Below are 25,753 nucleotides of genomic sequence, written 5' to 3'. Positions count from 1 at the left end.
TTTTAAGGTAAAAGCATAACAGAACATATTTAAAAAAAGAAGATCCTAGACTAGAGGCATGCTAATAGTGCAGATCACCCATCTGTTTTATGGGGCCCCAATTGGCTAAAGTCTTTCCAACTATTCCACAAGGGTTGGGGTCCCCCCTTAGAAAGTCCTGTCTGTTTGCTGGATCAGAGAAATGGCCCTGCGTCAATTTACCTTTGTAGAGCAAAACCCCTTCCGTTGTTGGTCTCTGGAAAAGCCAGATTGGACCAGATAGTCAAACCTCCCCATGGGAAACAATTCTCTGGAGGGGTTTACAACCTAAGGCTTAAGTAATTCATCTTAATCGCCCTCTGGGGTATTGGTTCTTGGAGGAGCTGTGGTAACCCTCCCCCCATGGAGTGCATTTAGTCGCTGGCCCACAGAGATGCATAAAGCATTAATGTGATGTGGTCACTTAATATGATATGGTCCCAAAAGATACTGCCTGGGGCATGTTTTTGTGGAATGCCTATTCTGGTTGTGGATGATGTTTGTGGGATCTCTTGCAGTCTTAGGGCCCTGGAAAGTGTGTTCATCTCACCAGTTGCTCCTCTCCAGGCTCAGTACCTCCCACTTTCCACCTCTAGTTCATTAGTTGGTGTGTGGTAGTGCGTGGGAACCCTAGTCCAGGGCCCTGTTGTGCTAGCACTGCACAAACAGAGCAGAGACAACCTGCGCCCCAAAGAGGTTGCAAATAGTGCCAATCTCAAGGGGTTTAAAAAAAAAAAAAAGTTGGCCCCCATAAAAATCACTAGATTTCTATTTTATAAAATGATGTGGGGGGGTTGATTTCTTTTTGGTCTGGTTCATAAAAGGGTTTCCACCTTTTCTCTCCAAACATGGGGGCTAGAAATGAAAGATGTGGTTCCTACGTGATCTCCTGCCTCCAGGGACTTTAGGAGAAACAGTGCAAAACTCAGGATGAAATGGCAAGTGGGAAAGGGCTGAGGTTGTGCTCACTCATCCTGGGTGCATTTACCTTAGTCTTGCACATGGCACTGGGAGAAGGTAGGCTTCTGCTCTCTCCCCCCCCCCCCCCCCCACACTTCTACATCCCCTTTGCCCCTGAAGTGGGTTTCGCTGCTGGAATACCAGCCTTCTGATATATGTCATCCCCAGTGCACAGGGTGTCATGTTGTCCTAATGGATAGAAGAGCACAGGCTTGCATGTTGCCTCTATACCCACAAGGAAGGCAGGACCTTTGGCAGAGCTGTGGTCCCTGTGGGTGTCTGTCACACTGTGCAAGGAATGGAAGGAGTTATAATAGCCCCATGGATGCTGAAGCTTGGGACCTTCACAGTGGTGGTCCCAGGAACTGAGGCCAATGGGGGCAGGAGAGGGCAGCTGCCCAAAGATGAAGCTGCAGCCACAGAATGTAGCCAAGGATCCACTGGTGGGACTTGAACCCAGGATCTTGGGGGGGGGGGAATGGGGAAAAGGCAGATGATCTAGGTAGCTAGTGGTCCCACTGCCCCATTCTCTGCTAGGATGCGACTTAAACACAGATCCAATTGGGGGTCCCGGCTGCCGCAGGTAAGACTCGAACCCTCAACCCAGGGGAAGCTCTGTCCTGAGAGTCCCTCCGTCCAGCCGTGGCACATACTACAGAAAGGAAAGAGAGGGGGCTTTTGTGGGCGTGCGCAGCGTTCTGAGCCGCGTTGAGCGTCGGTTTTTCTGAGCATGCGTAGGGTCGCCACCTCTTCGGGAACAAATAGGGGGAGGTGGAATTCAGCGCACGCGTAACTTCTCCCATCGAAAAGCGTCTGATGCTGCTGAGCTACGCATGCGTAATGCCTTCGGTCGGGCCGCCCACCGCATGCGCACCTTCCGGGAGGCTGTTTACGCATGCGCTCGGTCAGCGGATCGGAGCCGAGCGGTGGGATCGTTGCCTAGTTCCCCCCGCTCGGCCAACTAGCGACATTATCCTTCCCCGCCCCCGCCCAGCAGCGGCGCGCGGAGCCCCCCCTCGATGGCGGAGGAAGGGAAAGGGGGGTACAGCGGTGAGGGGGGGCTGGGTGACGCGGGCGGGCGAGGGGGCTGTGGCTGAGGCCTTTGGGAGCTCTTGGGGGTGGTGTTTGGGGGGGCGGAGCTTTGGGGTCGGGTGGGGAGAGGGTTTGAGGGCGGGGCTTGTGGAGGTCGCTGGGGGTGTGTGGCGCCTTTGGGGTCTGGAGGTGAGAAGGTTGGAGGGCGGGGCTTGTGGAGGGGCCTCTGAGGGGGCGGGGCCTTTGGGGTCTGGAGGGGAGAGGGTTTGAGGGCGGGGCTTTGGGGGTGGGTTCTGGGGGGCCTGTGCCAGTCTCGGGGGTGGGCCTGCGGAGGGGATGCTGGCTGGGGGCTGTCTTCCCTATCTCCCAGCCCAGCGTGGGGGGAGGGCAGGGTGATGAGGGGCTCTGGGGGGATGGGTGCAGTGGTGTGTGTGGGGGGGTGTGCTGTGAGCCCTGCGGAATGGACTGGGAAAGGGGTGGAAGCGACAGGGCCTGATGCATTTTCTCATCTCTACTGATGCAGACCCAAAGGCTCAGGAGGGTTAGGGGTTTAGTGTGGGCAGTTTCCCATGTGTCAAGCATTCAAAGAGGGAAGTCGCTGGATGGTGTCTGATACTCCTTCTGCTCCTCTGCACAGAACATGATGACCGTGTGGGCAGTGCAGGTGGGGGCTTCGCTGGGAGGAGGAGGAAAGGTCGGGGTCCGTTCCGAGGCAAGATGTACAGTGAGGGGAACCACCGCTCGTGGAACCGAGGTGTAGCAGGTCCCAGCCCTTCTGGTCAGCTGGAGGAGGGCGACGGAGATGTTCCCATGAGCGACGCCCATGATAGTCTTCGAACCAGATAGTGAGTGAGAGGTGTTGTTGGACATTGTGTGTGATGGAATGGCTCAGGGTGGGGGGATGCCTTCTATGGGATGCCTGTTTCAGTCCGGCCCCAAGGTGAGGGAACTGGTTGGCTCAGGGAGGCAGGGAATGGGATCTGGGGCCTTTCCTCTCCAGGGGGCACCAGCTCCACTCCAGCTCTTGATTGGGGAGCAGGGGAAAGCTGCACTGTTCCTGTGCTGGGGATAAATAGGGCCTCTGTGTCTGGCGGCTGCTGCAGAGATTTTATTCTAATGCAGCGATGACCACAGGGTTCAATCAGGTATTTCTGGGTCCCTTTAGCTTTCAAGATATCCCCCCTGTCTTTAATGCTAAGCGCTCGTGTCCCTCCGCTTCCCAGCACTCCCTATGGGTCACGGCTGAACAGGCGAGGCGATGACTGGCATAACCGGGGCCGGGGAGGTGCCACCAACATCCATGTCACAGTGAAACGAGACCTCACTCCCCAGGACCGGAGTAGCAGTGCCAGCCGCAACAGCAGCCGGAGGAGGTGGTACAAGGTCACAGTGAGTGCTGGAGGGTGAGGGAGGGAACAGGGAATTTGGCCAAGCCCCTACCCCACAGCCCTGGCACATCCTGGTAACCCAGGGCACATCCCTTGCAGGTCACCTTGCCGTCCTGCCCCTCTGACTCAGTTTCTGAAGGGGGCATAATGTCCAGCCTGGCTGCCAAGTGTCTGACCGGCAGGCAGCTCCCTGGGCAGGGGGAAGGACCTTGTTGTTCACTGGTTGATGCTCCTGGTTCCTAGGAGCAGGGCTGCTCCCTGAGACCTCCCTAGCTCCCAGACCCATAGTTTGCTGCCGGCTTACTGACATGCTACTTACAAGTGTCTTTTTTTCCTAGATTCCCTATGGAAAGAAGTATGACAAGTCATGGCTTCTGAGCTCCCTCCAGAACTTGTCCAGTGTCCCTTTTACTCCAGTGGAGGTGAGAGCTGCACTGAGATGTCATGCAAGCTGTGAGCAGGGAGACAGAGTCAGGACTCCTGGGATCTATACCCGTTTCTTGGAAAGGGAGGGGAGTCTGGGAGTCAGGACTCCTGGTTTCAATTCCTAATTCTGGGAGGGAAGTGTGGAGTCTAGTGGTTGCAGCAGGGGGGCACTAGTAGTCAGGCTAGACTTCTGGGCGCTCTTCCTGGTTCTGGTACAGACTTGCTATGCAGGCTTGGGTGAGTCAGTCCTCCTCCCTGTGCCTCAGCTTCCCCAGTGGAGCTGCGGGGATGGGAATGCCTGTAGGCAGGCGTAGCTCAGCCAGGTTCTTCCTGACAGGGCGGGGATACCAGGGCTCCCTAACTTGCTTGTCTTCTTCCCTCAGTTCCACTACGACCAAAGCCGGGCCTACTTCTATATTGAGGATATGACGACAGCCAATGCGCTCAAGCAGCTGTCCCGCAAGATCACAGATCGAGACAATTACAAGGTATGATTCCCCCTCCCCCGGGCCATTCTGTGTTTAGCACCTGGCTGGAAAGACCCCCATGGGTGAAGGAGCGATGTAATGCCTAGAGCTGGCCTTGTGCCTTCCTTTCTCTGGGAGCCCCTTGGGCCTGGCCAGGTCTCTGCTCTTCTGGCAGGATTAGCATGGGAACATGTCCTGTGTCCGGTCCTCACATAGCCTGACAGACACCTCTCTGCACTGCATGGGCCCCCTCTGTGGCACCCCCTCCATCTGTCCCCCAGTACCCTGACATGGGCTTCCTGCCCAGTGTTGGCTCTTGCCCCTCTGTGACCCAGCTTGCCTCTGTTCCAGGTGGTGCTAATTGTCAACCACTCATCTCCACCCCAGTCTGTCCAGAAGGAGCTGAAGCCGGAGGAGATTGAGCAGCTGAAGGTGAGTGGTGCAGGGTAGCTCTGTTGTGCCCCCACTGGGCTCTGCAGGGGAGGCCCAGGGGGAGGTGCTTCAAGCCCGCACCCAGCTCGGGGAGCTCTCTAGAAAATGGGGCACTATTTCCTGATTGGGGGGCTCCTGGTGCATATTGGGGTGGGGTGTAGGGGAGAGGAGCTTGTTACACCGCAGTGGGCCTGGGCAAAACTTCCCCAGGACTCCATCCCATGGCACCCAGGGAAGCCAAGCAAGGGACCTGCCTGCCTGCCCCAGGCCCTCCACTGCTGGGTTTTGCAGACCAGTCCCCTCTGACCCATGGTCTCTGTGCTTTCAGCTCACCATGAGTAAGAGATATGACGGGTCCCAGCAGTCCCTGGACTTGAAGAACCTTCGCACGGACCCAGGTGCGTGTTTTCCTGGCAGGTGTGGGGGGCTGGTATCGAGGAAGGGATGTTGAGGGAGCGGGTGGGGCCATGGTGTGGGGTGCTCAGCTTGTGCGTCTCTTCCAGACCTGGTGGCACAGAACATTGATGTGGTGCTGAACCGGCGGAACTGCATGCAGGCTGTGCTGCAAATCATTGAAGAGAACATCCCGGAGGTGAGGGGTAGGGGTGGGGGTGGAGGGGGGGCATCCTGGAACCTCGGTCTGGGCGCTCAGCGCCATGCCACCCTGCTGGGGATGGGTAGTTCTGTCTTGGATTCTCCTCTGACCCTCTGTCCACTCTGCAATTGCAGCTGCTCTCACTGAATCTCACCAGCAACAAGCTGTACCAGCTGGATGACCTGGCGGAGCTGGCCCAGAAAGCCACCAATCTCAAGATCCTCAATCTGACCCGCAATGAGGTAGGCGCTGCCACCATCCCCGGTCCGACGGCCACCCCTCCGTGGCCTTGCACTCATGGTCTGCCCCTCTGCTCTTTTTCCCTGCCACAGCTGAAGTCTGAGTGCGAGCTGGACAAGGTGAAGGGGCTTAAGCTGGAGGAGTTGTGGTTGGATGGAAACCCTCTGTGCAACAATTTCCGGGACCAGTCCAGCTATGTCAGGTCAGTGGCAGCCTCTGGGGCCCGTGGATCGCCTGGCCCCAATCACTTGGCCTCTCCTGCCCAGTGCGGGGCAATGCAGCGGAACGAAGATGCCAGCTCCTTGCCGGGAGCTGGATCCCAGCCCCTCTTGCAGTGGCCCCACTGATGGTGTTTGTCTCCCCGCATCCCTCTCTGGGGCTGGGGCACTGGGGCCCCCAGGGGCGCATGGGACCTGAGTGCTGCACGGCTGATGATGTGGTTTCTATTTCAGCCAGTTCGGAGCCCTGTCCCCTTTCCCCACAATGCACTCTACTCCCCTAAAGTAACAGCTAGACTCTGCCTCTACACTGCTTTCCTCTCCCCCTCTCTTCCCATTCCTCCTCCCTCAGCCTGGGCACTGGGACTCCAGGATGCATAGCCTCTTCTAGTATCCCTGTTCCCACACTGGCCATGGGAGAGCCACTGTCGCCACCTGGTCTCCCCAGTCGCACACAGGAGGGGCTTGTTGTCTCTGCCCCCTGATGGATGTTTAGGGGGCTGCCCCCCATATCGCTCTGAACCAAACACTCCCGGAGCTGCTGTTATTGCCAGTCCCTGCGCCCCCTGTTTGGCCCTCAACAATGGCTGGCTAGCCAGAGACGGGTAAGATTCCTCACGGAAGGAACAACCTAAGACAGGCACAGCCGTGCAGTGGCCAAACCAGACCGCACGGCGGTCAGCGCAGAGGGGTCCTTCCTGGTGTAAGGGCCTGGCACATGCTACGTTGTTCTCTCATGCTCTCGGTGAGCAGCTGCACACAAGCCCATCAGCGGCCCCAGGTCCTGCCATGGCAGCAGGCATGGCTAGGACTGGCTCTGAGCAGGAGTAGGAGCAGGAGGCCCGGGCTTTCCATTGACCAGAATGCTGTGTTCTCCCAGAGTGAGTCTCTCTCGAACCTCTGCAGCACCAATGCGTCTGGGGTAGGTGTGAGGAGCCATCTAGGGGAGGAAGAGGCTCTGCTCCTGGGCTCCCAGATCCCTCTTTCCTCCTGTTCTGTCCTCCTTTTCTCTGTGCCATTGCATCCCTCTCCTCTGTCATCCCTGCCCCGTGTGCCATGGCGTGGACATTAATTAGATCTGGGCCTTGATGCAGGAAGCTTCCCCCAGCTGTAAGTTGGTTGCAATGACGGCGGCTCCATGATCTGTGGGAATCCATGTCCTATCCCCCTGCCATCCTGCCCTTGTCTTCCCCTCCCCACCCCCACTCTCTCCTCACTGGAGAATAGCCGCATAGGTGAGTAAGAGCCAGGTAAGTGTGGAGCCCTTCAGCCATGCGGCACTAGCCCCATAGCATTTCTGGGCCTGTAAATTGGCCAAGGCTCCAAGATATGGAGGGAGCAGATGTAGTAAAGCCCTGGTCTCTTGCCCCAAGATTCTTCACTAAGGCAGGAGGGATATCTGCTCTGTCCCTGCCACCCAGCTGCTCAGCGCTGGGTCCCTGCCCTGCTGGGGTGAGATGGGGTGCTGCATTGGGGAAGGGGGAGTGTGGTGGGCACAGGGGCAGCCCCGTTCTGTGGCCTGCAGAGTCAGTGCCAAGGGCATGTGGGGTAGGCCCAGAGTGGTGGGGTCAGGGAGGGAAGGAGGCCCCATGGGAGTCAGGCTGGGCCCTGGCTGGCCCCACTGATTCATGTCCCATTTTTGACAGCTCCATACGACTGCGGTTCCCGAAGCTTCTGCGCCTGGTGAGTGTTTTGCACTAACCTGGGGCTGTCCTGTTCAGAACCCACTGCTGGGGCACTCTCTGCTCACTGCTCTACCTTTGCCTCTCTGCAGGACGGCCACGAGCTCCCACCTCCTATTGTCTTTGACGTGGAAACGCCCACCACCCTCCCCCCCTGCAAGGTAAAGGGGCCAGGGAGTGGGGGACTTTGATTTAGGACATTAATCACTCTGCCAGCAGGATTGGCCCTGGTGCCGGACTGGGGAAGGCATTCTTGGGGTGTGGAGAGGGGATGGACTGTGAGCCAGGGCACTAACTGCTCTGCCAGCAGGGTAAGCCCTGGGGCAGGGGTTTGGGGGAAAGGGCTCCGAGCCAGGGCACTAACTGGCACATTCTCTGACCCACAGGGCAGCTACTTCGGCTCGGATGACCTGAAGGTGCTGGTGCTGCGCTTCCTGCAGCAGTAAGTACCTTGACGTGGGAGGATGAGTCATTTAGGGAGCTAGATGGGGATGGATGGGGAGGGGGCATATAGATCACGTTGTTCCAGTCTCACAGGCAGGGGGCACAGGATATTGAGGTGTGGGGAGAGCTCTGGGGCAGGGATAGTGAAGCCACTGTCCTAGCAGCACAGCTGCTCTTTGCTAACACGCTCTCTCCCTGGCAGGTATTACTCTGTATATGATTCTGGCGACAGGCAGGGGCTGCTGGATGCCTACCACGATGGGGCCTGCTGTTCCCTCAGCATCCCTTTCCTCTCCCAGAACCCCTCCAGGTATGTCCACCAGGGGTTAGTCACTGCCCTCCTTAGGGACCATAGGGCTGAGAACGCGAACGCCTGAGTTCTATCCCTGGCACAGGAGGGCTGTGAGGTCTATGGGAGTGGGGGGCTGGGAATCAGGATTCTTGGGTACTATCACCTGCTCTTGGAGGTGAGTGGTGTCTTCTGGCTAGAGCAGGGGGGCTGGGTTCTGTTTCTGGCTCGACCCCAACTCAGTGCCCCCTCAGGCAATTCCCTTCCCCACTCTGTTAAATGGGGCTCACCTCTCCCTTGCCCAGTAGGGTGAGGCTGCCTCTGTTCCCATTTGCGAAGATCAGAGAGAATCTAAGAGCCAGGTAAAGGAGGAAGGTTTCCATTGCATTTCCCTGTGGGGCTGATGGGGCAGAAGCTCCAGGGTACTGTCCCCCAGCTACTCACCGGGCATCTCTTCTCAACAGGAGCATCCTGAGTGAATACTTCAAGGGCAGCAGGAATGTGAAGAAACTCAAGGACCCTAGTAAGTGCCACGGGGCTGCATCGATCACACTCAAAACAGCACTTCCCCCTTGCAGTGATCAGCTCAGGCTCTCTGCAGACTCAGGTCTGGGTTTCTGTGCAGGGCAGACTTGAGATTGTGGTGCTGTGACTGGGTTGTCAGGCTGGGTGGGATCTCACCTCCCGCTCCTCCCTCCAGCCCTGCGCTTCAAATTGCTCAAGCATACGAGGCTGAACGTGGTGGCCTTCCTCAATGAGTTGCCCAAGACTCAGCATGACGTTAACTCCTTTGTGGTGGATGTTTGTGCACAGACGGTGAGTGCCTCTATCCCAGGGGCCGGGTGGGCTGTGCTGTGACAGGGGGGTTGAGGGGTGGGGGAAAATGCCCTCACCTTGGGGGCATGGCGGGCTCTACTGTGAGGTGGGAAAAAATGCCCCCACCTCGGGGGCAGGGCGGGCTGCGCTGTGAGGTGAGGGGAGAGAGTGCTCGTGGGGGACAGAAGGGGAGTGGTCAGGCAATGGGAGGCAGAAGCCGTTGGGCCATGGGCATGGTGAGGGGGTGGCAGTTCAGTGACATCCCCTCTCATATTGCAGAACACCCTGCTGTGCTTTGCTGTCCATGGGGTCTTCAAGGAAGGTGAGTGTCCAGAAGCCCCCTACCCTCCATTTCCAAGCGCCTCCCTGCTAAGACCCCATACCCTCTGGCGGACCCCTTTCCCCATACCCCCCTCACTGGGCTCTGTTCTCTGTGTGTGCAGTGGATGGCAAGTCCCGGGATATGGTGAGAGGCTTCACCCGCATGTTCATTGCTGTGCCAGCTGGCATCACAGGGTAAGTGGGGGAAGGGGAGATTGCAGGGGGAGGGGCAATGGTATCTCCTTGGCTCTGGGGGAGGGAATGGATGAGCATCCCCCCGTGCCTCACTCTCCACACACCCCCAGGCTGTGCATCGTGAACGACCAGCTGTTTGTGCGCAAAGCGAACACAGAGGAGATCCGCAAGGCCTTCGTGATGCCAGCACCCACGCCCTCGTCCAGCCCTGTGCCCACGCTGTCGGCCGAGCAGCAGGAAATGCTACAGGCCTTCGCCATGCAGTCTGGCATGAACGTCGAGTGGTCCCAAAAGTAAGTAGGCCCTGGGGAAGGTTGTGGGGAGGGTTGGTGCTGCCCCATGGCCTATCACTTGCTCACTGACAGTGTCCCTCTGCCCTAGGTGCCTCCAGGACAACGACTGGGACTACAGCCAGGCAGCCCAGGTTTTCACCCAGCTCAAGGTGAGCCAGTGCCTGGGCCTGACTCTATCCCAGGGGCCTGGGGTCTCTCACAATCCTGCACCAGAGAGGTGGAGGGGAGGAGCCAGGGGCATGTTCATTCCCCACCAGCGGCCTCAGTGCCCAGAGATTGAGGGTGGGATGGGGCCAGGAGCCACCTTGGATGCCTTGACCTCTCCCTATCCCCACAAGGATCTTCTTTCCTGGGACTGCCTTCCTCAGGGGGCCTGGTTCCATCATTCTCTGCTTCAAAGCACCTCATAGGCACAAGAAAGGACAGTCTTGTGGAGAAGGCACTGCGCTAGGAGTCAGGACTCCTATGTCGACACTATCCCTGCCTCTGGGAGGGGAGTGGTGTCTAATAAATTGGTGAGGGGCTTGGAGCCAGGATGCAGGGGTTCTATGCAGCCTTTCCCTGGGCGATGGGGGCGTTGCAATGCCCAGAGTCCCTGTGACTGGTTCCTGGTCTCTTTCAGACGGAGGGGAAGATCCCAGACGTGGCATTTCTCAAGTGAGCAGTTACCCTGCAGTTCCCCTACCACTGATGTTTTATTTTCCATGACAATTTTTGTAAATAAATGAAAGTTTAAAATAACAAAGGTGGGGGCTCATCGCTGGGAGCAACCAGGGGGCCTAAACTCTGAAGGGGGAGCCCCTGCAGCAGGCCAATGGAGCTGGGGGTGATACAGACAGTCTTGTCCATGCTGCCCTGCCTCCAGCTCCAGCCATTTCTAGCAGCAGCAGAAGCAAGACTGAGAAGCAGATGTTGCTGGGGCACCCAGAAGCTTCAAGCACAGAGCCAGAATCCTTCCCCTCAGGTTTTTGGCCTGGAGGGGGAAAATGACTTTTTTTGGTATGTTTTAAAACAAGCAGTCCTATGAGTGGCTTCAGTGAGCTGGGCTAGGTGTACCGCTCACAGCCCCTGCCCTTTCCTAGCAGATGAGCTAAGTTGCCCTCAGACTTCAACCCTGTGGTGTTCATATCCCCCAGCGTGTACCCCCCCCCCCCCATAGACTTGCATTCCTCTCTGGGGAAAGGCAGCCCTAAAAGCCCTGGAGCTGTCTCCTTGAGAACATGCCTCAGCCATGCTGAGAGTGAGATGGGCAGAGCACCTGCCAGGTTTTGGCAGGTCTATTGTAGTAGCTGCTGCGTGGGTAAATAGAGCGCAGCTCCAGGAAGATGACAAGCTTCCCTTAAGGTGCTGATGGGATTGTGGGGTTGTGTGGGATCTGGAACGGTTAGTGTTCTCAGCTAAGGAGCAATGGGGTTGTCATTGGCTACACTCCCTTATTCCCTACCCTAGAGCTAGGGGCAGAGGGTGGGGCTGCAAGATTCCTAGATGCCTGGGCAGCACTGGAGTAGCAGGCACCAGGGGTTTCCTTGCACCCATGGGGGAAAGACCCTAGCTTCACCCTTCCTGCTTGTACATCTGTGTTGTGGACACCCCCCCCCCCCCCAAGTCTTCGGGCTGAAGCAGAATGTTGCAGGCCAGAGCTGGGCACCATTGCCCTCTGTTTCTCTGTGGCTGTATGTGCTGGGACCTGCGTGTTCAATAAAGTGGTGTTTGTTAGAATCTCGGCTGAAGGCTCTGTTGGATGCATCCCCTCACGTTCCCCAGTCCCCCCTCTAGGGCCTCTCCATGTTGCTCCCCAATTTCTCTCTCTCTCTCCCCCCCCCCCCCCCCCCCCCCCCCCCCCCCCCCAAGCCCTCTCCACATTCCATTGTGGCGGATGGCTTTTCCCCAGCACAGCGATCCCCCAGTGTCAGGAGGCGCGGTGGGTAAGGGGGAGGGGCCAGGGCTCGGGGGAGGGGCCAGGGCCTCCTGCCCCTATACAGAAGCACTGGGTTCCTACGTGGGAGAAGCCGTGATCACTACAAGTCCCAGACGCCCCCGCGCTCCAGCGTAGAGATGGCGGGGACCGGGCAGCTGGGGCTGTGGGGACTGCACTGCTGCACGTGGAGGGTGTGGGGCCCCTGGGCCCGGCTCAGCGGTGCGCGGGGTTTAGCGGGCCCGGCGCGCGGATTGTCCCCCCTGGACACGCACGTGCCCCGGGACCTGCTGCTGTTCCGGCACGAGCGGGCCCGCTTCTTCCGCTTGCTCGGGCTGTTCTGCACGGGGCAGTTCACGTTCTGGGCGTACCTGGCGCACTTCGCCTTCAGCGAGCTGCGGCCCGCAGGGCGGCCCGCGGCCAGCGCCCGGCTCGCGCCCACCTTGCCCGGCGGGGCCTCGATCAACCCGACCTCCAACAAGTGGCGCTACGGATTCACCGTGTCCTGTCTGACCGTAGGTGAGAGCCGGGAGCGGCCCCCGGGCGGCGGCGGCGGCGGCGGGGGCACCCGAGCCGGGAGCAGGCCCCGGGGAGAGAGGGGGTTGGGGGCCAGGGGAGTCCCTCCCTCCCTCTATGTCAGCACTCAGGCAGGGGGAACTGGTGATTCCAGTCCTTGCATCCTGGGGAAGTGGGGGAGGGATAAGCCTTGGGGAAGCATGAACCGAAGACACTGGTAATGGGATTACGCCCTCCCCCGGAACTCTCTCTCCACAGAGGAGGGAGCCCACCCTAGGGTGGGTGGCCGGTGACAGGGAGCTGTGCCTAGGAGCTGCCTGGATCTGAGTCCAGTTCATTGCCCTGGGGAAGAGGGATCTGGGATCAGAGCCTGGTTCTGCCCCACAGCTGGGCCTGGGCTACCGCCACCTGGAGCAGCTGAGTGGAATCAGGCTTCTGAAACTCAGAGCTAAATCCTGGTGCTGGGAGATGGGGTGGTTGCACCCCGAGCCTTGCTGATGTCCCTCAGTTCTAATCTGCAGCCCCTGGGTATCCAGCCTTGGGCTCCCTCCCCCGCCCCAGTTTTGCTAGTCCCTCCCAACCCACAGCCCCCTGCTAGCCCAGTCTGGGTATGGTGGATGGCATCTGGGGATTTCATTTTCTCTCTTTCTCCCCACCCCAGGTTCACTGATCGTGGCTGCCGGCTTTGTGTATTCACGCCGCTCAGTGTGGCAGGTCGTGCTGCGCCAGGGGGGACGGGATGTGACCCTCAGCACCTACTATCCCTTCGGGCTGAGCTCGTCTTTCACTGTGCCCCTGCGCCAGGTCTCCTGCATGGCTCATCGTTCTGAGGTGCCTGCCATGATTCCCCTCAAGGTTAAGGGTCGGCCCTTTTACTTCCTTCTGGACAAGCAGGGCCAGGTTTACAACCCACAGCTTTTTGACCTCACCGTGGGGGCTTACAGGAAGCTGTGATGGGGGGGGAATGAGGGTGCTTCACACTGCTCAAGGATCCTGGAGGGTGGTCGCTGGACAGTTAGAGAAGAGTCCCCAGATTGGGGGCAATGGACAGATTCACACCACACCAACCTCCTGCCTTTCCCGAGGACAGCAGGGCCCAGCCCCATTGAAGGGGGCACTACGTCCTGGGGGGATGGGGCTCCAATTGTGTGCTTTTGAAATAAATGTGAAACTGTGAGCAGCTGCTGTGAACTCTCTGCTAGTCACGTGTAGCTGGGGTTGGGAGGTGTTGTTCATATGCAGGGCAGTTGATCAAGGAGCAATGGACTAGGGATACTAAGGTGGATGGGATCAATGGGGAAGGGGAGGCACGCACCATGGTGGGCCTGGGGTTCAGAGTGGGGGATTTCATGTTGGAGGGGTCTGAACTAGGGCAGCATTTGTGCAGGGGAATCTGAGCCTGTGACACCCCCCACATGCGAATGGGCTCCAGCAAGACGGGCACGCACCCTGCACAGACCACATGGCACCAAGTTTGGAGAAATCAGTTTATGGGGGCAATGTGGTGCTGAGGGGTCCCCACACCCCCTATTTCCCATGAGTAGTGAGTCCTGGGCTGGAGGGCTCAGCTCCCCTCGCCTGCATTGTCGCTGTCCCCTTCCTCCTCCAGGCTGGGCTGAACGGTGAGCCCTGATGGCCAGGCCAGCCCCTGCTCACGGGCGAGGCGCTGCCAGCGGGCGTCGTCACTTGGATGGGTGAGGTAGCGCTGCCCCACACGGGTCTCCAGCTCCCGCAGGGCCAGCCAGGTCTGGAAATCCTGGGGGGGATGGAGATAGCTCATCAACAGGTGCTGGGGGGAGTCCAGGCTCCTCCTATCAGGGATGCACCGTGTGCTGAGGAAGGAATCTTCAGGGGATGGGGAGAGCTAGGGAGGGGGTTGAGTTAGCCATTTACTGTTGGGAGCGGGGACTGGAGACTGGGGTGAACTGGGCAGGGGAGAGCAGGGTGTTGAGTTCTAGGGTGGAGGGAGGTTACGTGGAGCTAGACAGTGCAAGGGGATGGAAGAGGTGTGTTATGGGGTGTGGATTGTGGGACAGAAGGTATCTGCAGGCAGGGATGTGGGTTGGGTGGATAGGGATTGAGGGGTGGAGGGAAGGTACCTGCAGCCAGGGGTGGTTCAGCGCCTTGTTCACACTCAGTCGCTTCCTCAGCTTCACCTGCAGCAGCTGGTGGATGAGGCTGACAGCTGGGAGGGAAGGAGGGGGTTACATAGGCCAAGACCTCTCCCCAACTCCTCCCCCCAGGGAGCACAGCCATTGGCTGCCAGGGCCTGCAACACCCAAATTTTCTGGTGGTGCCCTAGGGATGCTACAGGTACATACAGGCCATGTTCTGGAGGTGCAGGGGCAGTGTGCTGCTAGTGGCATGCCGCAGGGGAGTGGGGGGGTCTTGCCCTCGAGGGAGATGCTGGCCCAGGTCTGCCGGGGATACAAAAGGACCAGTCTGGAAGTGAGGGGGCAGTGTGAGGGGATGCAAGGCGGTCTCACCCTCGAGGGAGATGCTGGCCCAGGTCTGCCGGGGATACATGAAGGCCGCGTTCTGGATCTGATCGTTGACGTCCTCCTCCTCGTTGAAGGGGAAGGTCCCGCTCAGGCTGACATAGATGATGACGCCCACAGCCCACATGTCCAGGGCGCGGTTGTAGCCATGTTGCCGCAGCACTTCGGGGGCCAGGTACGCTGGGGTCCCCACCACTGAGCGCCGGAACGATGACTCCTCAATGATGCGGGCAAAGCCAAAGTCACAGAGCTTCACCTGAGAGGTGAGGGGTTACCATGAGGGTGGGGAATATGGGGCATTTCCCTGCTGGGAGGGCCTGACTCTGAGGAGACCGGCTGGCTCGGGGTAGGGGCCTGTCCCCTTTAGGCGACGCCAGCTCTGGTCTGGCCCAAGATTGGTAATACAGTCTTGGCTGAAAGGGGAAGGGAGAGTTGGATGCAAGAGCTAGGATGGGTGTTCAGGGAGAGGGGGCTAGAGGGTTGAGGGGGTGGAACAGGGCTTCAGGGAGGTGGGCTGGGAGGCGGTGCAGGGATTGTCCCACCTGGGGGTAAGGCTCATCCGAGGCCAGCAGCACATTCTCTGGCTTGAGGTCACAGTGCACAATGTTCCGGGTGTGCAGGTGGCGCAGGGCAGACAGGATCTGCAAGCACAGAGGAGCGTTACTGGAGGGGGTGGTTACCTGCCGTGTGTGTGGGGGAGTATCTGATGGGCTCATGCACAGACTGGATGTGGCATGGGGGCTGTTGCACGCTCACATGCGCTGATGAGTGCTTTGTGAACCGTGACCCAGGCATTGGGGAGCAGAGAGGGGATTGTGTGTGTATGTGCACAGTGATGGTGAGGAGTGTGCAATGATGTGCAGTGCTGACGTGCACAAGTATACCACCATGCTGAGTGGTGAGCCTGGGTGTGGTATGCAATGGTGACAGGACCACAGTGGTGGGCACGCTGGGGATAAGCAGCGATGGGGAGCAGTGCATGAGAGTGACTGGCATGGCACGGAGAGCAGCATGTGGGGGGACGGGAGTGGCATGCTGTGGGGGAGCAGTGTATGTGGGTGTGTATATTTTCACAAGGACTCTGAGTAGTATGCAAGCTGTGATCATGGATGGTGCAGCATCATTAACATGCCCGCAGGGGACACCTGTGGGGAGCCCCAGGCAGGACAGTTTCCTTGGTCCTCCTCGCTCTGCAATGATGCCACTCCAGGGGGTTGGGGCGGGGAGAGCAAGCTGGGGCACCCACCTGGGCAGTGAGGAACTTGGCAAGGGGTTCGGGCAGCCGCCCAGTCTCGCTGGACAGGATCATTTCCAGCATGTCGCCACGCAGGCGCTCCATCACCACAAAGAGCCGGGCGGGGCCTTCGAACATGCACTCCAGGTGCACCACGCAGGGGGAGTGCAGGCTCTGGCAGGGAGAAGATGGAACTGCCTGAACTGGGATCCTCCCTAGCCTTGGAGCCCTCCCCTGTCCCCAGGACACACACACACAGCCCAAGAACCCTCCCCACCACTCAGACCTGCCTCTAACCCTGCAGGCCCTTCTCCGCTAGCTGGTGCTGGACTGCCTTGGAGCTCCCTCCAGGGGACAGGGCCCCAACAAAGCCCCCAGTGCATTGGGGGAGGGAGTGCTGCCTGTCCAGCTATTGTCCCCTTTCCCCCACTGGGGCTGATGGGCAGAGGCAGCCAAACATGTCCAGGGAGGAGATCTCTGGGCCTATCAGTGGTGGCCCCTCCCAGAGGGGGTCCCCATGTTCTGTACACCCAAGGGTCCCCTTTTCCACACATCCCCTCCCTTCCCACCAGGGTCTTTGTGTTTTTCACCCCCAGTGGCTCACCTGCAGGATGGAGACCTCATTGCGGAACTGATTTTCCTGCCGGGGAGGGAAGCGCAGCTTGTCGATGACTTTCACGGCCACGTCCCGGCCAGATTTCCTGTGCTTTCCTGGGGTGGGGTATCAGGGCAGGGGTATCAGGGCTGGGGGGCAGAGGGGGAGGCAGAGCTGGGACAGGAGGGGTGTGGGGCAGGGCTGGTGGGAGATGTGCACTAGCACACCATGGGTGAGCAGTGGGCAAACCATGCTCCTGGAAGCATGGCAGTGATGGGATGGGCATGGCTATGGCACTTGGGGAGCTGTAGTGACCACGTTTGCCCCTGAGGGGCGCACATGCAAGCTGAGATCCCAGACTGTGCCCAAGGAGGAGGTAGAGGGATCAGCACAGAGGGAGGGGAATTATTGGGGAGGTAGGGGGATCAGCACAGAGGGAGGGGAATTATTGGGGAACACAGGAGGGGGGAGCCAGGATGGGAGCTGGGGCGGGGGAGGGCACCTACCGCCGTACACCACCCCGAACTGCCCAGCGCCCAGCACCTCGTCAGGGAAGATCTGATAGGAACGGCTGATGTCCTGGGGTGAAGGACAAGGACAGGGTTGGGGGGATTGAAGCATGGTACCCTGACAAGCCAGGCCTAATGCTCCTGCCACCCCTGCCACCATCCCCTATGCCTGGCTTCCTCACCCCAACACCAGCCCCCATGTTTGCTCATCCCCTTCCCTGTGCCAGACCAAGCACCCCACAACTCCTAGGGTTCCCCAGTGCCACCCTCTCCAACTCACCGTGTCATCTGGGGACTCATAGTCAGAATCTGCAGAGACAAGACAATGGAGACATGAGAAGAACCTGGCCTGACTGGGACATCCAGACCCACTACCCTGTTCTCCTGGGAGCAGGAGCCAGCCACCTCTCAGATGGCCACTTGGGATGTTTATACAGGGATCCTTGACCTGGTACTGAGATGCAACTGTCTCTGGGATATGGCACAGGGGCTGTTGATACAGGGATTTCTTGCCCAGCACTTAGATGCAGCTGGCACTGGGGTGTGGCCCAGGGGTTGTTAACACAGGGATTCCTTGCTCAACACTGAGGTCTGGCTGGCTCTGCAGTGCAGCATGGGGGCTGTTGAATTAGGGATGATCTCTCACCCAGCTCTGAGATGCAGCTAGCTCTGGGGTGGGGCTCATGGCTGCCTGTAGAGGGTTCCCTATGGTACTCACTGGGCTCCTGGACAGAGCCGTCAGGCTCAGGGTTCACGGGCCATAGGGCCTGGCGGATGGCCCTGGCCCAGGCCTTTCCAGCCTCCGCCCTTGCCCAGACCTGCCCTGGCTCCCGCTCACTGCTGTGCTCGCCCACGTAGTACACTAGGGCTTCCGTCACCAGCTCAAAGCAGGGGGGGCTCCCGCTGGATGCCAGGGGTGTCAGCTCCTTCCAGGGGCGGATCTGGAGGATCTCAGACAGCGGCAGCTCCTGCAGGAAGAGTAAGACCATTGGACAGTGGCTGGGCTCCTCTGGCGTGAGGAATCAGGAAGGGGGGTCCTGCGGGGGGAGTGCAGGCTGCTTTGGACTGGGGCTCTGGGGAAGCAGGGTGTTGTAGGGAATGGGACCCCTCACCTTGTAGAACTTGCCTCCGCTCTCACAGTGGAAGAAGCTCAGGCTCTTGCTGTCTAGCACCCAGTAATGGCGTTTCCTCTGGGGGGCACAGAGATATTATTCTGGGGGCATGTGCCCATCCCAAGGCCCTCTGGCCCAAACCTCTGCTGCCCCCCCCGACCCAACATTGCCCTGAAATGAGACTGGCCAATAATCCCCCTCTCCTCCTCTCAGTCCCCACATAACCAGTCCTGGCCAGCCACAAGCCCCACTCCCTGACACCCTCCCACCCCGTGCCCCATCCTGTTACTCCACCCCACCCTGCCTACCTGTGGCTCCATCTCCTGATCCATCTGTGGCCCCACCCTCTGCCCATCCATGATCCCTGCCTCCCATTCTCCTGTGACTCCATCCCCCATTCCAGCCTGCCTGAGGCTCCACCCCGACCCTCCTGTAACACCACCCTCTCTCCACAGCCAGGGCACTCACCATGGGGTCCCTGCTAGTGAAGTGCACCATCCATCCCTCCAGCAGGACGGCGCTGCGCCGCCTCTTGGTGTGCCGGCAGGACTGCACCACCCGCATCAAGGGGATGTAGCTGCTGAAACAGGGGCTGGCGCCAGGAGAGACGGGGACTCAGATACTCGACTCCTCAGCCCCCAAAGGTACAGCCTTCCACCACCCACCAGGCTCCCTGGGGTCAGGACTCCTGGGTTCTATGCCCATCTCTGGGAGGGGAGTGAGGTCTGGTGGTTAGAGCAGGGATTGGGAACCAGGATTCCTGAGTTCGCTGACCCCATAGGTGATACCCTTCCCATTCTGTACTATGGAGCAGCAGGCCCAGGGGAACCATGCAGCCTCCCCCACACCCCGCATACCCATCCTTGGGGGGTCCCTACCTGAGGCTGGTGTGCAGCTCTGCCTCTAGAGTCCCAGGGTTGGGCTCTGTCTCCTCTGTGTCCTCTGCCAGCCCGTGCCCACTGGTGCCCTCCCCATCCGCCTCCCCTTCCACTGGCTCTGGCTTGCTAGACGGGCACTCTGGGCTCTCGCCATCTGTGTAGGTGAAGGGGGAGAGTGTGATACCCTGCTTTCTGTGAGGCCAGCAGGGAAAACACAAGGGGGAATAGGGACTAGAGCGGGGCCACTGGGCACCAGGATTCCTGGGTTTTATGCCTGGCTCTGGGAGCAGAGTGGTGGCTAATGGTTAGAGCAGACGGGCTGGAAGCAGGGGTATGACAAAGAAGGGCTCAGGCCCCCCCTTGTCCCCTGACTAGAATTGGAAATTGAGCCTGGCTGTCCTGCCAGAGGGGTGACCAGGCCAAATCTGAGCGTGTGGGGACCCTGTACCCCTCCTAGGCCCTCCCTACCTCTGCAGTCCTGGCACCCATGGGCACTGGGCACTCCCAGCCCCCAGGAGGGTGGGAAGATTGAGTCTGAGCTTTTTGTGCTGCCTGCAGAAGAGGAGACGCAGAAAGAGGATGGGGCCTGGGGCTCCCAGAACTGCCTGGGCTCTGGGGGGGGGACAGTGCTCTTCAGCCTGACACCTCTCTGGGTGAGAGCTCAGGGCTGGGAGCAGAGCGGGGTGTGGGGGCGATCATGAGGCTGGGTGCAGAGGCAGTGTAATAAAATAAGGGCTGATTTGGGGGACTGGCAGGGGGTGAGTGCAGGCTGGGTGGGGTGCGGAGGGTGTGGGGCTGGGGACAGAAGAGAGTGGGGGGAGAGACTAAGCTGGGGGCAAGACAGGGCAGGGAGTGCTCTGGACCCTCTCCTTAGGAAAGTGCTGTTTGTGCCCTAGGGGGGAATCAGGACTCCTGAGTTCTATCCCTAGCACAGGGAGGGTAACGAGGGGTGGAGCTTCTGGCCCAGCCAAGCTTAGAGCAGTGGAGCCTTAATGCTGACCAGACAGGGTCACTGGGCTGTGCCCAATGCATTGTGGGATAGCAGTGCGGGGCACTCCGGGAGGGGTCAGGCTTCCCCAGTGAGCAAGCTAAGCAGGGGGCAGAGCTGGGGCCGTGAATGGGGTAGTGCTGGGTATGTCGTCCCCCCCCCCCGTCCCTGTGGCCCCGTCCTTACCTGCTGTGCCAGGGGCCAGGCCCTCCCCCACACACTCATCCGGCACGAACTGCTCGCAGCGCTTGTGGCAGTTGAATTTACAGTCTGGGCAGGGAGAGAAGAGAGGCGGCAGCGTGGGGCAGCGGGCCAGCCGGGATCCAGCTTTCCTTTTCCTGCTGGGGTCCCTGGAGCAGTGTGGCTGGGTGCTACCTCCCACTGCGACAAAAGGGGGGTAGTTCCCCCCTCAGAGCAATTGGCTCAGGCTCTTTGCAGACTCAGGCAGTGTTGCTTCATTGGTTACATCAAGGGAAGCTCCTCCCTTTTATCTCTGTCCCCTGAATCCTCCCCACTTCTCCCTTTGAACCCATGATGTGGGTTCCCCTGGCATGTTTGACTGTTTCTGCTGGTTCCCTGTCAGCCCCAGAAGGGTGGGGAGAGGCCACGGAGACCGTGACTCCCAGCTCTCTGTACAGGGTTCTCTTGATAAGTGGTTGTGAACGCAGCCTCCCTGGGCCAGCAGACAGCACTCAAAGGAGGCACCTCGCTGGGGTGGTTGCTGGGACATGCCATCAGAAGGAGCTTCCAGTGCTGAATGGGGAAGCTATGTGGGCAGAGCTTGAAGCTGGGTTGCCAAGTTCTGTACCCCTACAGCCCAGTGGGGCCACAGTGACCCCAAAGTCAATCCCAGCAGCGTCCCAGTCTAAGGTCAGGCCCCTCACCCCAATCCTGGCAGGGTCCCAGCCCGGGGTCAGCCCTGTACCCCAATCCTCTGTGTGGTCCCAGCTGGTGATACCTTTGCACTGCAGCCCCTGGCGGAAGAGCCCCTTGAGCAGGCGCTTGCAGTGCTGGCACACAGTGGGCCGGGTGTACGAGTGGACCTGGAAGGTGTGTGGCACCTTGACCCTGTTCAGATCCATCCAGTCCTTCCAGAGCGGGCGGCCAATCAGTGCAGGGCCCTGCGTCTGCTGGCCCCATTTCCAGTGACTGATCTGCAGGGGAACCAGAGTCCATGTTAGAGTGTGGTGAGTGTTCCCACCCTCCCCCCAACTCCGCACTGTCCCTGTCCCTCACTGCACCCCACTTTCCAGCCAAGTTGCCAACCACCCCCAATTCTGATTTATCCTGAGTCTCTGCCTGGCCTTCCCCATCCCATCCAGCCATCACTGCAGGAGGTTAGCAGCCAGGATTCCTGGGTTCTATCCAGCTCTGGGAGAGGAGTGGGGTGTAGTTGCTAGAGCAGACGTCATATTCCTTTGCAGAGTGTATCCATTGCATCTGAAGTCCTTGACCTTCCCAACACCCAAGAGCCATTCCCCTCTGGAATCCTTCCCCTGGCTATGTTAGTCCCGGCTCCTACCTCCTCCAGGCTGCCCCCCACGTTCTGGCCAAGGCCAGGGGTTCTGGGGCTGGTGGTAGCACCCAGTGAGCGACTGGCCAGCTGATTCCTCCTCACACCACGGCAGTTGTTGGGGATCTTGAAGGCACAGCGCTTGTGATAGTTCAGCCCGCAGCCTGGGGGGAGGGAAGAGTGAGGACTGGGCTCCCTGCCAGGCCTGGGGGGGAGATGGGCCCCCTGGCCATGGGTCTGGGAGCCCCAGAGGGGCTCCAGGAGATTGGGCAGGCCTGGAAGGAGGGGACTACTGGTGCGCAAAGGGCTGAGGAGTTCAGCCAGGCCTGGGGAGAGGTGTGCCAAAAGGACCCAGGAGATCTGGAGGGAGCATCATCTGCCCAGTGGGACCCAGGGGATCAGGCCAGGTGCAGAGAGGGGTTATGGGCACCAGAAGGACCCACGAAGGGGGAGAGGATTAGGGTCAGGCGGAGGGACCCAGGAGACTGGGTCAGTCCCAGGGGTGGGAGGGAAGGGGTGGACACAGATTGCTCCATACCTTGACACTTTAACCCTTGGCGCACCAGCCCCCAGAGCATCTCCCCGCAGTAGTCGCAGAAGGCTGGGGCCTTGTAGGAGTGAACAAGCAGCACATGGGGCCGGATAGTGAAATCCAAGGAAACTGAGGCTGGGGGGAGAGAGAAGAGTGAGGAAGGGGTGGGTTTGGTAGGGGGAATGGGAGTCCAAGGCCTGCTCTTCTGTGGGGAACTGGCTCTGATCTGCCCCTACGGCATGGGGTCTGGCTGGGTGGGATGGGGGAATGGGACAAGGGGCCTTTGTCCTCTAGGGGGCGCCAGTTCTGATCTGCCCCAGGGTGGGAAACTGGGTGGCTCAGATGGGGCAGGGAGAGGAAGCTGAGGCCTTTCCCCTCCAGGCCCTATTCGGTATCCACAGGCTCTGGTGCCCCAGGACTGTCTCACCCGACAGCACGATCTCAATCAGGTCCCCAGCGCGCATGACACTGTCTGGCCCCAGGTGCTCCAGTACATTCTCTGATGCGTCGTCATGCCGGAACAGCATGATCTTCTCCGACACCCCCAGGAAGCCGTATTCAGGGAACTAGGAGAGAGATGGCATTAGAACCCAGGCCTCCTGGCTAGGGTTACCATATTTTAATTTTAAGGAAAGAGGACACTCCACGGGGATCCGGCCCCGCCCCAACTCCGCCCCTTCCCCAAAGTCCCCACCTCAACTCTGCCCCCTCCCATGAACGCTCCGCCCCCTGCTCCTCCCCCTCCCCTGCTTCCCTCTAATCAAATGTTTGCAGGAAGCCTGAAACAGGGAGGCAGCAGATAAGTTGGGGCTGGGGCGGCCCAGTCCGGCTGAGTAGTTCCCTGTGGTTGCCGGCCGGCCGGCCAGCCCAGGCCAAGAGGCTCTGGCCCCGGCGTCTCCCACGCGGCTCGGCTTGGGCCCTGGGGCGCCAGCCCCCAGCCGAGCACCCCCCAGCCCCCTGCCGAGCACCGCTGGCCCCCAGCCTGGCTCCCGGTCTCCCACCGCCGGCCCCGCCTGAGCACCGCCGGCTCCACACCGCCGGCTCCGGCCTCGCAGCACCGGCCCCCGGCCCCGCACCGCCAGCCCCGGCCCCCGGCCGAGCACCACCGGGCCCTCCCTCCTTATTTTCCCGGACATGTCCGGCTTTTTGGGATTTCCTCCCAGACGGGGATTTGAGGCCCAAAAAGCCGGACATGTCCGGGAAAATCCAGACGTATGGTAACCCTACTCCTGGCCCGCCCAGGCCTGCACTAACCATTAGATCCCACTCCTCTCCCTGAGCCAGGCATAGAACTCAGGAGTCGTGGTTTCTTTCTGGGGAATTATGGGGGAGCCAGACAGTAACCTCGCCCCCCCATGAGAGCCTGGCCTGCTCTTAGCTGGTAAAGGTTGGCCTGTGATCTCACATTAGCGCCTCCCCCGGGGGAAGATGGGACCGGAACAGGACTGGTTATTATAGCCATGAAGTCTTCTCTCTAGCTCCAGGTTTTGTTGCTCCCAGGCTGCGGGCTCCAGCTCTTCCCAGCACCATTCCCTGGCTGAGCAATCCCCCACCCGCACAACTTCCACAGAGCCCCCAGCCTGCCAGGGCTTGAGATGCACTGGGAGAGAGAGGGGAGCACAGATAGAGTCCCACCACTAACACCAGCCTCCTGGATTCCTGTATCACTTCTCGAATGCTCGCATTGATACAGAAATGCTGTGTGTTCTCATTGTAACTGCACTGAGCTAAAATGCAGCTGCTTCTGGGGTGCGGCATGGAGATTGTTTATATAGGGGTCCTTTACCCAGCACCAAGATGCAGCCCCTTCTGGGGTGGGGTGCAGGAGCTGTTTATACAGGGATCCCTCGCCTGGCACTGAGATGCAGCCACCTCTGGAGTGGGGCATGGTGGTTTTGTATACAAGGCTTCTGTGCCTGGTGCTGAGAGGCAGCTGCTTCTGGGCTGGGCTGCATGGGGTGTTTATACAGGGATCCCTTGCCTGGCGCTGACATGCAGCCGCCTCTGGGGTTCAGCGCGGGGACTGTTTGTACAGGGCTAGTTGTATGAGACTCCCCGCTCCCTGCAGCCAGTCGAGCCCCCCCTGCAATGCCACAAGTGAGCACGGAGCGGAAACAAGCTGCTCTGCTGGTTAGGGCGGTTTCCTCTCTCACTTGCTCGGTGCAGGGCGACTGGGCAGCCGGGGAGGGGGCAGGCCCTCAGAGCGCAGGTAGGAGGGACAGGGCCCCGCTGACCCCAGCCGCAGTGGAAAGATTGACTCAGCATGGCTGCTGCAGCACCCCCACCCACCCAAGTGCTCCCTGTGCTGTCCTGAGATGGAAACTGGCGGGGAGGGGGCAGGGGGCAAAGGAAATGCGGGGGAGACAGGGAACCTTTGAATAGCCACCCTCCTGTGAATGAGAGAGCGCAGGTCCGCAGCAGGGGGGCAGGCTCAGGCTCAGACCCTCCCCCAATATTAAGGATGTTCCCGCTTTGGCCCTGGACCAGGGCTCTATATCCCCCCAGTCATCCTACACTTGGGTCACATCATCTTTTCCCCGACCTCGAATCCTGTCTGCAGGTCCCCTGGTAAGATCAGACCCCTGCCCCACACCATGCGCCCCCCCTTCTCCCTCAAGGGTGCTGTCCAAGGGCTCTGAGTGCCATGAGGTTCCCCAGGGAGCGAGCCACCTGCCGCCTGGCAGCCCAGCACCTCCCATCTGCTACCCTATCTGTGGGACACTGCAGTGTCCAGCCCTGTGTTTCCCCCAGGCTGTGCCTCATTTAATCTGTCTCAGGAGAACAGCAAATCAATCTCCAGGCATCAAGAGGGGAGGAGGAATAGTGGTTAAAGGGAGGGAGGGCAGGATGCCTGGGGTCTATTCCTAGCTCAGGAAGGGGTGTGAAGTCTAGTGGTTAGAACAGGGGAGGTGCTGGAAGGTAGGACTCTTGGATTCTATTCCTAGCTGAGGCAGGGGAGTGAAGCCTAGTAGTTAGAACATGGCTGGTGGGAGCCAGGACTCTCAGATTCTGTCCCCGGTTCTGGGAGGGGAGTGGGGACTCACGGTTAGAGCAGCTGGGGCTGGAAGTCAGGACATTGCTGGGTTCCACAGCTGCTCCCCTAAATTCCAAGCACTAATCAGATATTGAGCAAACTCCCCTGGTGTCTCCGTGACCCAGCATGGGCATCTGGGCACAACCTCTGTGATTCCTTCTGGGGGCCCCTTCCCATCCCCACACCCTGGATCCTGGCCTTTTCACCTGCGCTCCCCTTCTCAACACCCCTCCAGCTTAGCCCCATTACCTTCCTCTCCACCAGCTCCACTGCCAGGTGCCGCAGGTGCCCGTAACCCAGCTCCTCTGGGGGAAGCATGTATGACTCTCGGGACAGCCCAATCTGCAGGCGCACAGATACTGTGCCCAGGGGCTGGCACTCCAGAGCCATGGACAGCACCGGGTGCCCGGGAAAGCTGGGTCTTGTGCTGGATCCGCAACCTCAGGGGACACCTCCTGAGGGTCTCACGTGGGGATGGGGCAGGGCAGGAGGCAGGAGAGAAAGGGGTCCCTTCTCGTTCCCCCCCACAGTCCCCACACTGTCTCCCTGCACCGCCTGCCCCACGGCTTCTCTGAGCTGCAGGAAATGCAGTGTTAACTCTCTGCTCCCCGAG

General features: G+C 59.8%; 3 protein-coding genes across 4 annotated transcripts; 2 read left to right on the top strand and 1 right to left on the bottom strand.

Annotated features, from left to right (window-relative positions):
* The first annotated feature begins 1,820 nt into the window (after positions 1 to 1,820).
* Positions 1,821 to 10,561, top strand: NXF1 (nuclear RNA export factor 1). Of its 2 annotated transcripts, none has more exons than XR_010589085.1 (21): positions 1,821 to 2,028; positions 2,648 to 2,855; positions 3,234 to 3,399; positions 3,737 to 3,820; positions 4,208 to 4,312; positions 4,643 to 4,723; positions 5,052 to 5,121; positions 5,227 to 5,315; positions 5,453 to 5,560; positions 5,651 to 5,760; positions 7,423 to 7,459; positions 7,551 to 7,619; positions 7,845 to 7,900; positions 8,105 to 8,212; positions 8,656 to 8,714; positions 8,892 to 9,113; positions 9,163 to 9,329; positions 9,451 to 9,523; positions 9,634 to 9,816; positions 9,905 to 9,965; positions 10,439 to 10,561. XR_010589085.1 is itself a non-coding variant. In XM_005307979.5 (21 exons), exons 1-21 carry the CDS (start codon positions 1,998 to 2,000, stop codon positions 10,475 to 10,477), a joined length of 1,896 nt encoding a protein of 631 aa, XP_005308036.1. In that variant the 5' UTR covers positions 1,824 to 1,997; the 3' UTR covers positions 10,478 to 10,561. The 2 variants fall into 2 exon arrangements, 1 of the variants encoding a protein (XP_005308036.1); XM_005307979.5 differs by having other exon boundaries at positions 1,824 to 2,028; positions 8,892 to 9,007; positions 9,287 to 9,329.
* Positions 10,562 to 11,787: 1,226 nt separating this feature from the next.
* On the top strand, positions 11,788 to 13,424 carry TMEM223 (transmembrane protein 223). Its single transcript, XM_005308006.5, has 2 exons — positions 11,788 to 12,250; positions 12,909 to 13,424. The coding sequence occupies exons 1-2, from the start codon at positions 11,872 to 11,874 to the stop codon at positions 13,199 to 13,201; spliced, it is 672 nt and encodes a 223-aa protein (XP_005308063.1). The 5' UTR covers positions 11,788 to 11,871; the 3' UTR covers positions 13,202 to 13,424.
* LOC101941343 (serine/threonine-protein kinase D3-like) lies at positions 13,201 to 25,716 on the bottom strand. The gene is made up of 18 exons (XM_005308005.4): positions 25,390 to 25,716; positions 22,534 to 22,672; positions 22,113 to 22,241; positions 21,584 to 21,738; positions 21,020 to 21,215; positions 20,248 to 20,331; positions 19,074 to 19,227; positions 18,664 to 18,787; positions 18,196 to 18,273; positions 17,802 to 18,051; positions 17,364 to 17,392; positions 17,081 to 17,153; positions 16,584 to 16,690; positions 15,992 to 16,153; positions 15,288 to 15,386; positions 14,734 to 15,001; positions 14,347 to 14,432; positions 13,201 to 14,003 (listed from the first exon to the last, which is right to left on the bottom strand). Exons 1-18 carry the CDS (start codon positions 25,528 to 25,530, stop codon positions 13,812 to 13,814), a joined length of 2,466 nt encoding a protein of 821 aa, XP_005308062.2. The 5' UTR covers positions 25,531 to 25,716; the 3' UTR covers positions 13,201 to 13,811.
* Between the last annotated feature and the right edge of the window lie 37 nt (positions 25,717 to 25,753).

The sequence above is a fragment of the Chrysemys picta genome, chromosome 7 (assembly GCF_011386835.1).
Source record: "Chrysemys picta bellii isolate R12L10 chromosome 7, ASM1138683v2, whole genome shotgun sequence".
Lineage (NCBI taxonomy): Eukaryota > Metazoa > Chordata > Testudines > Emydidae > Chrysemys > Chrysemys picta.
The sequence above is the reverse complement of the archived record's forward strand: the minus strand, read 5'-3'. Positions and strand labels throughout refer to the sequence as shown.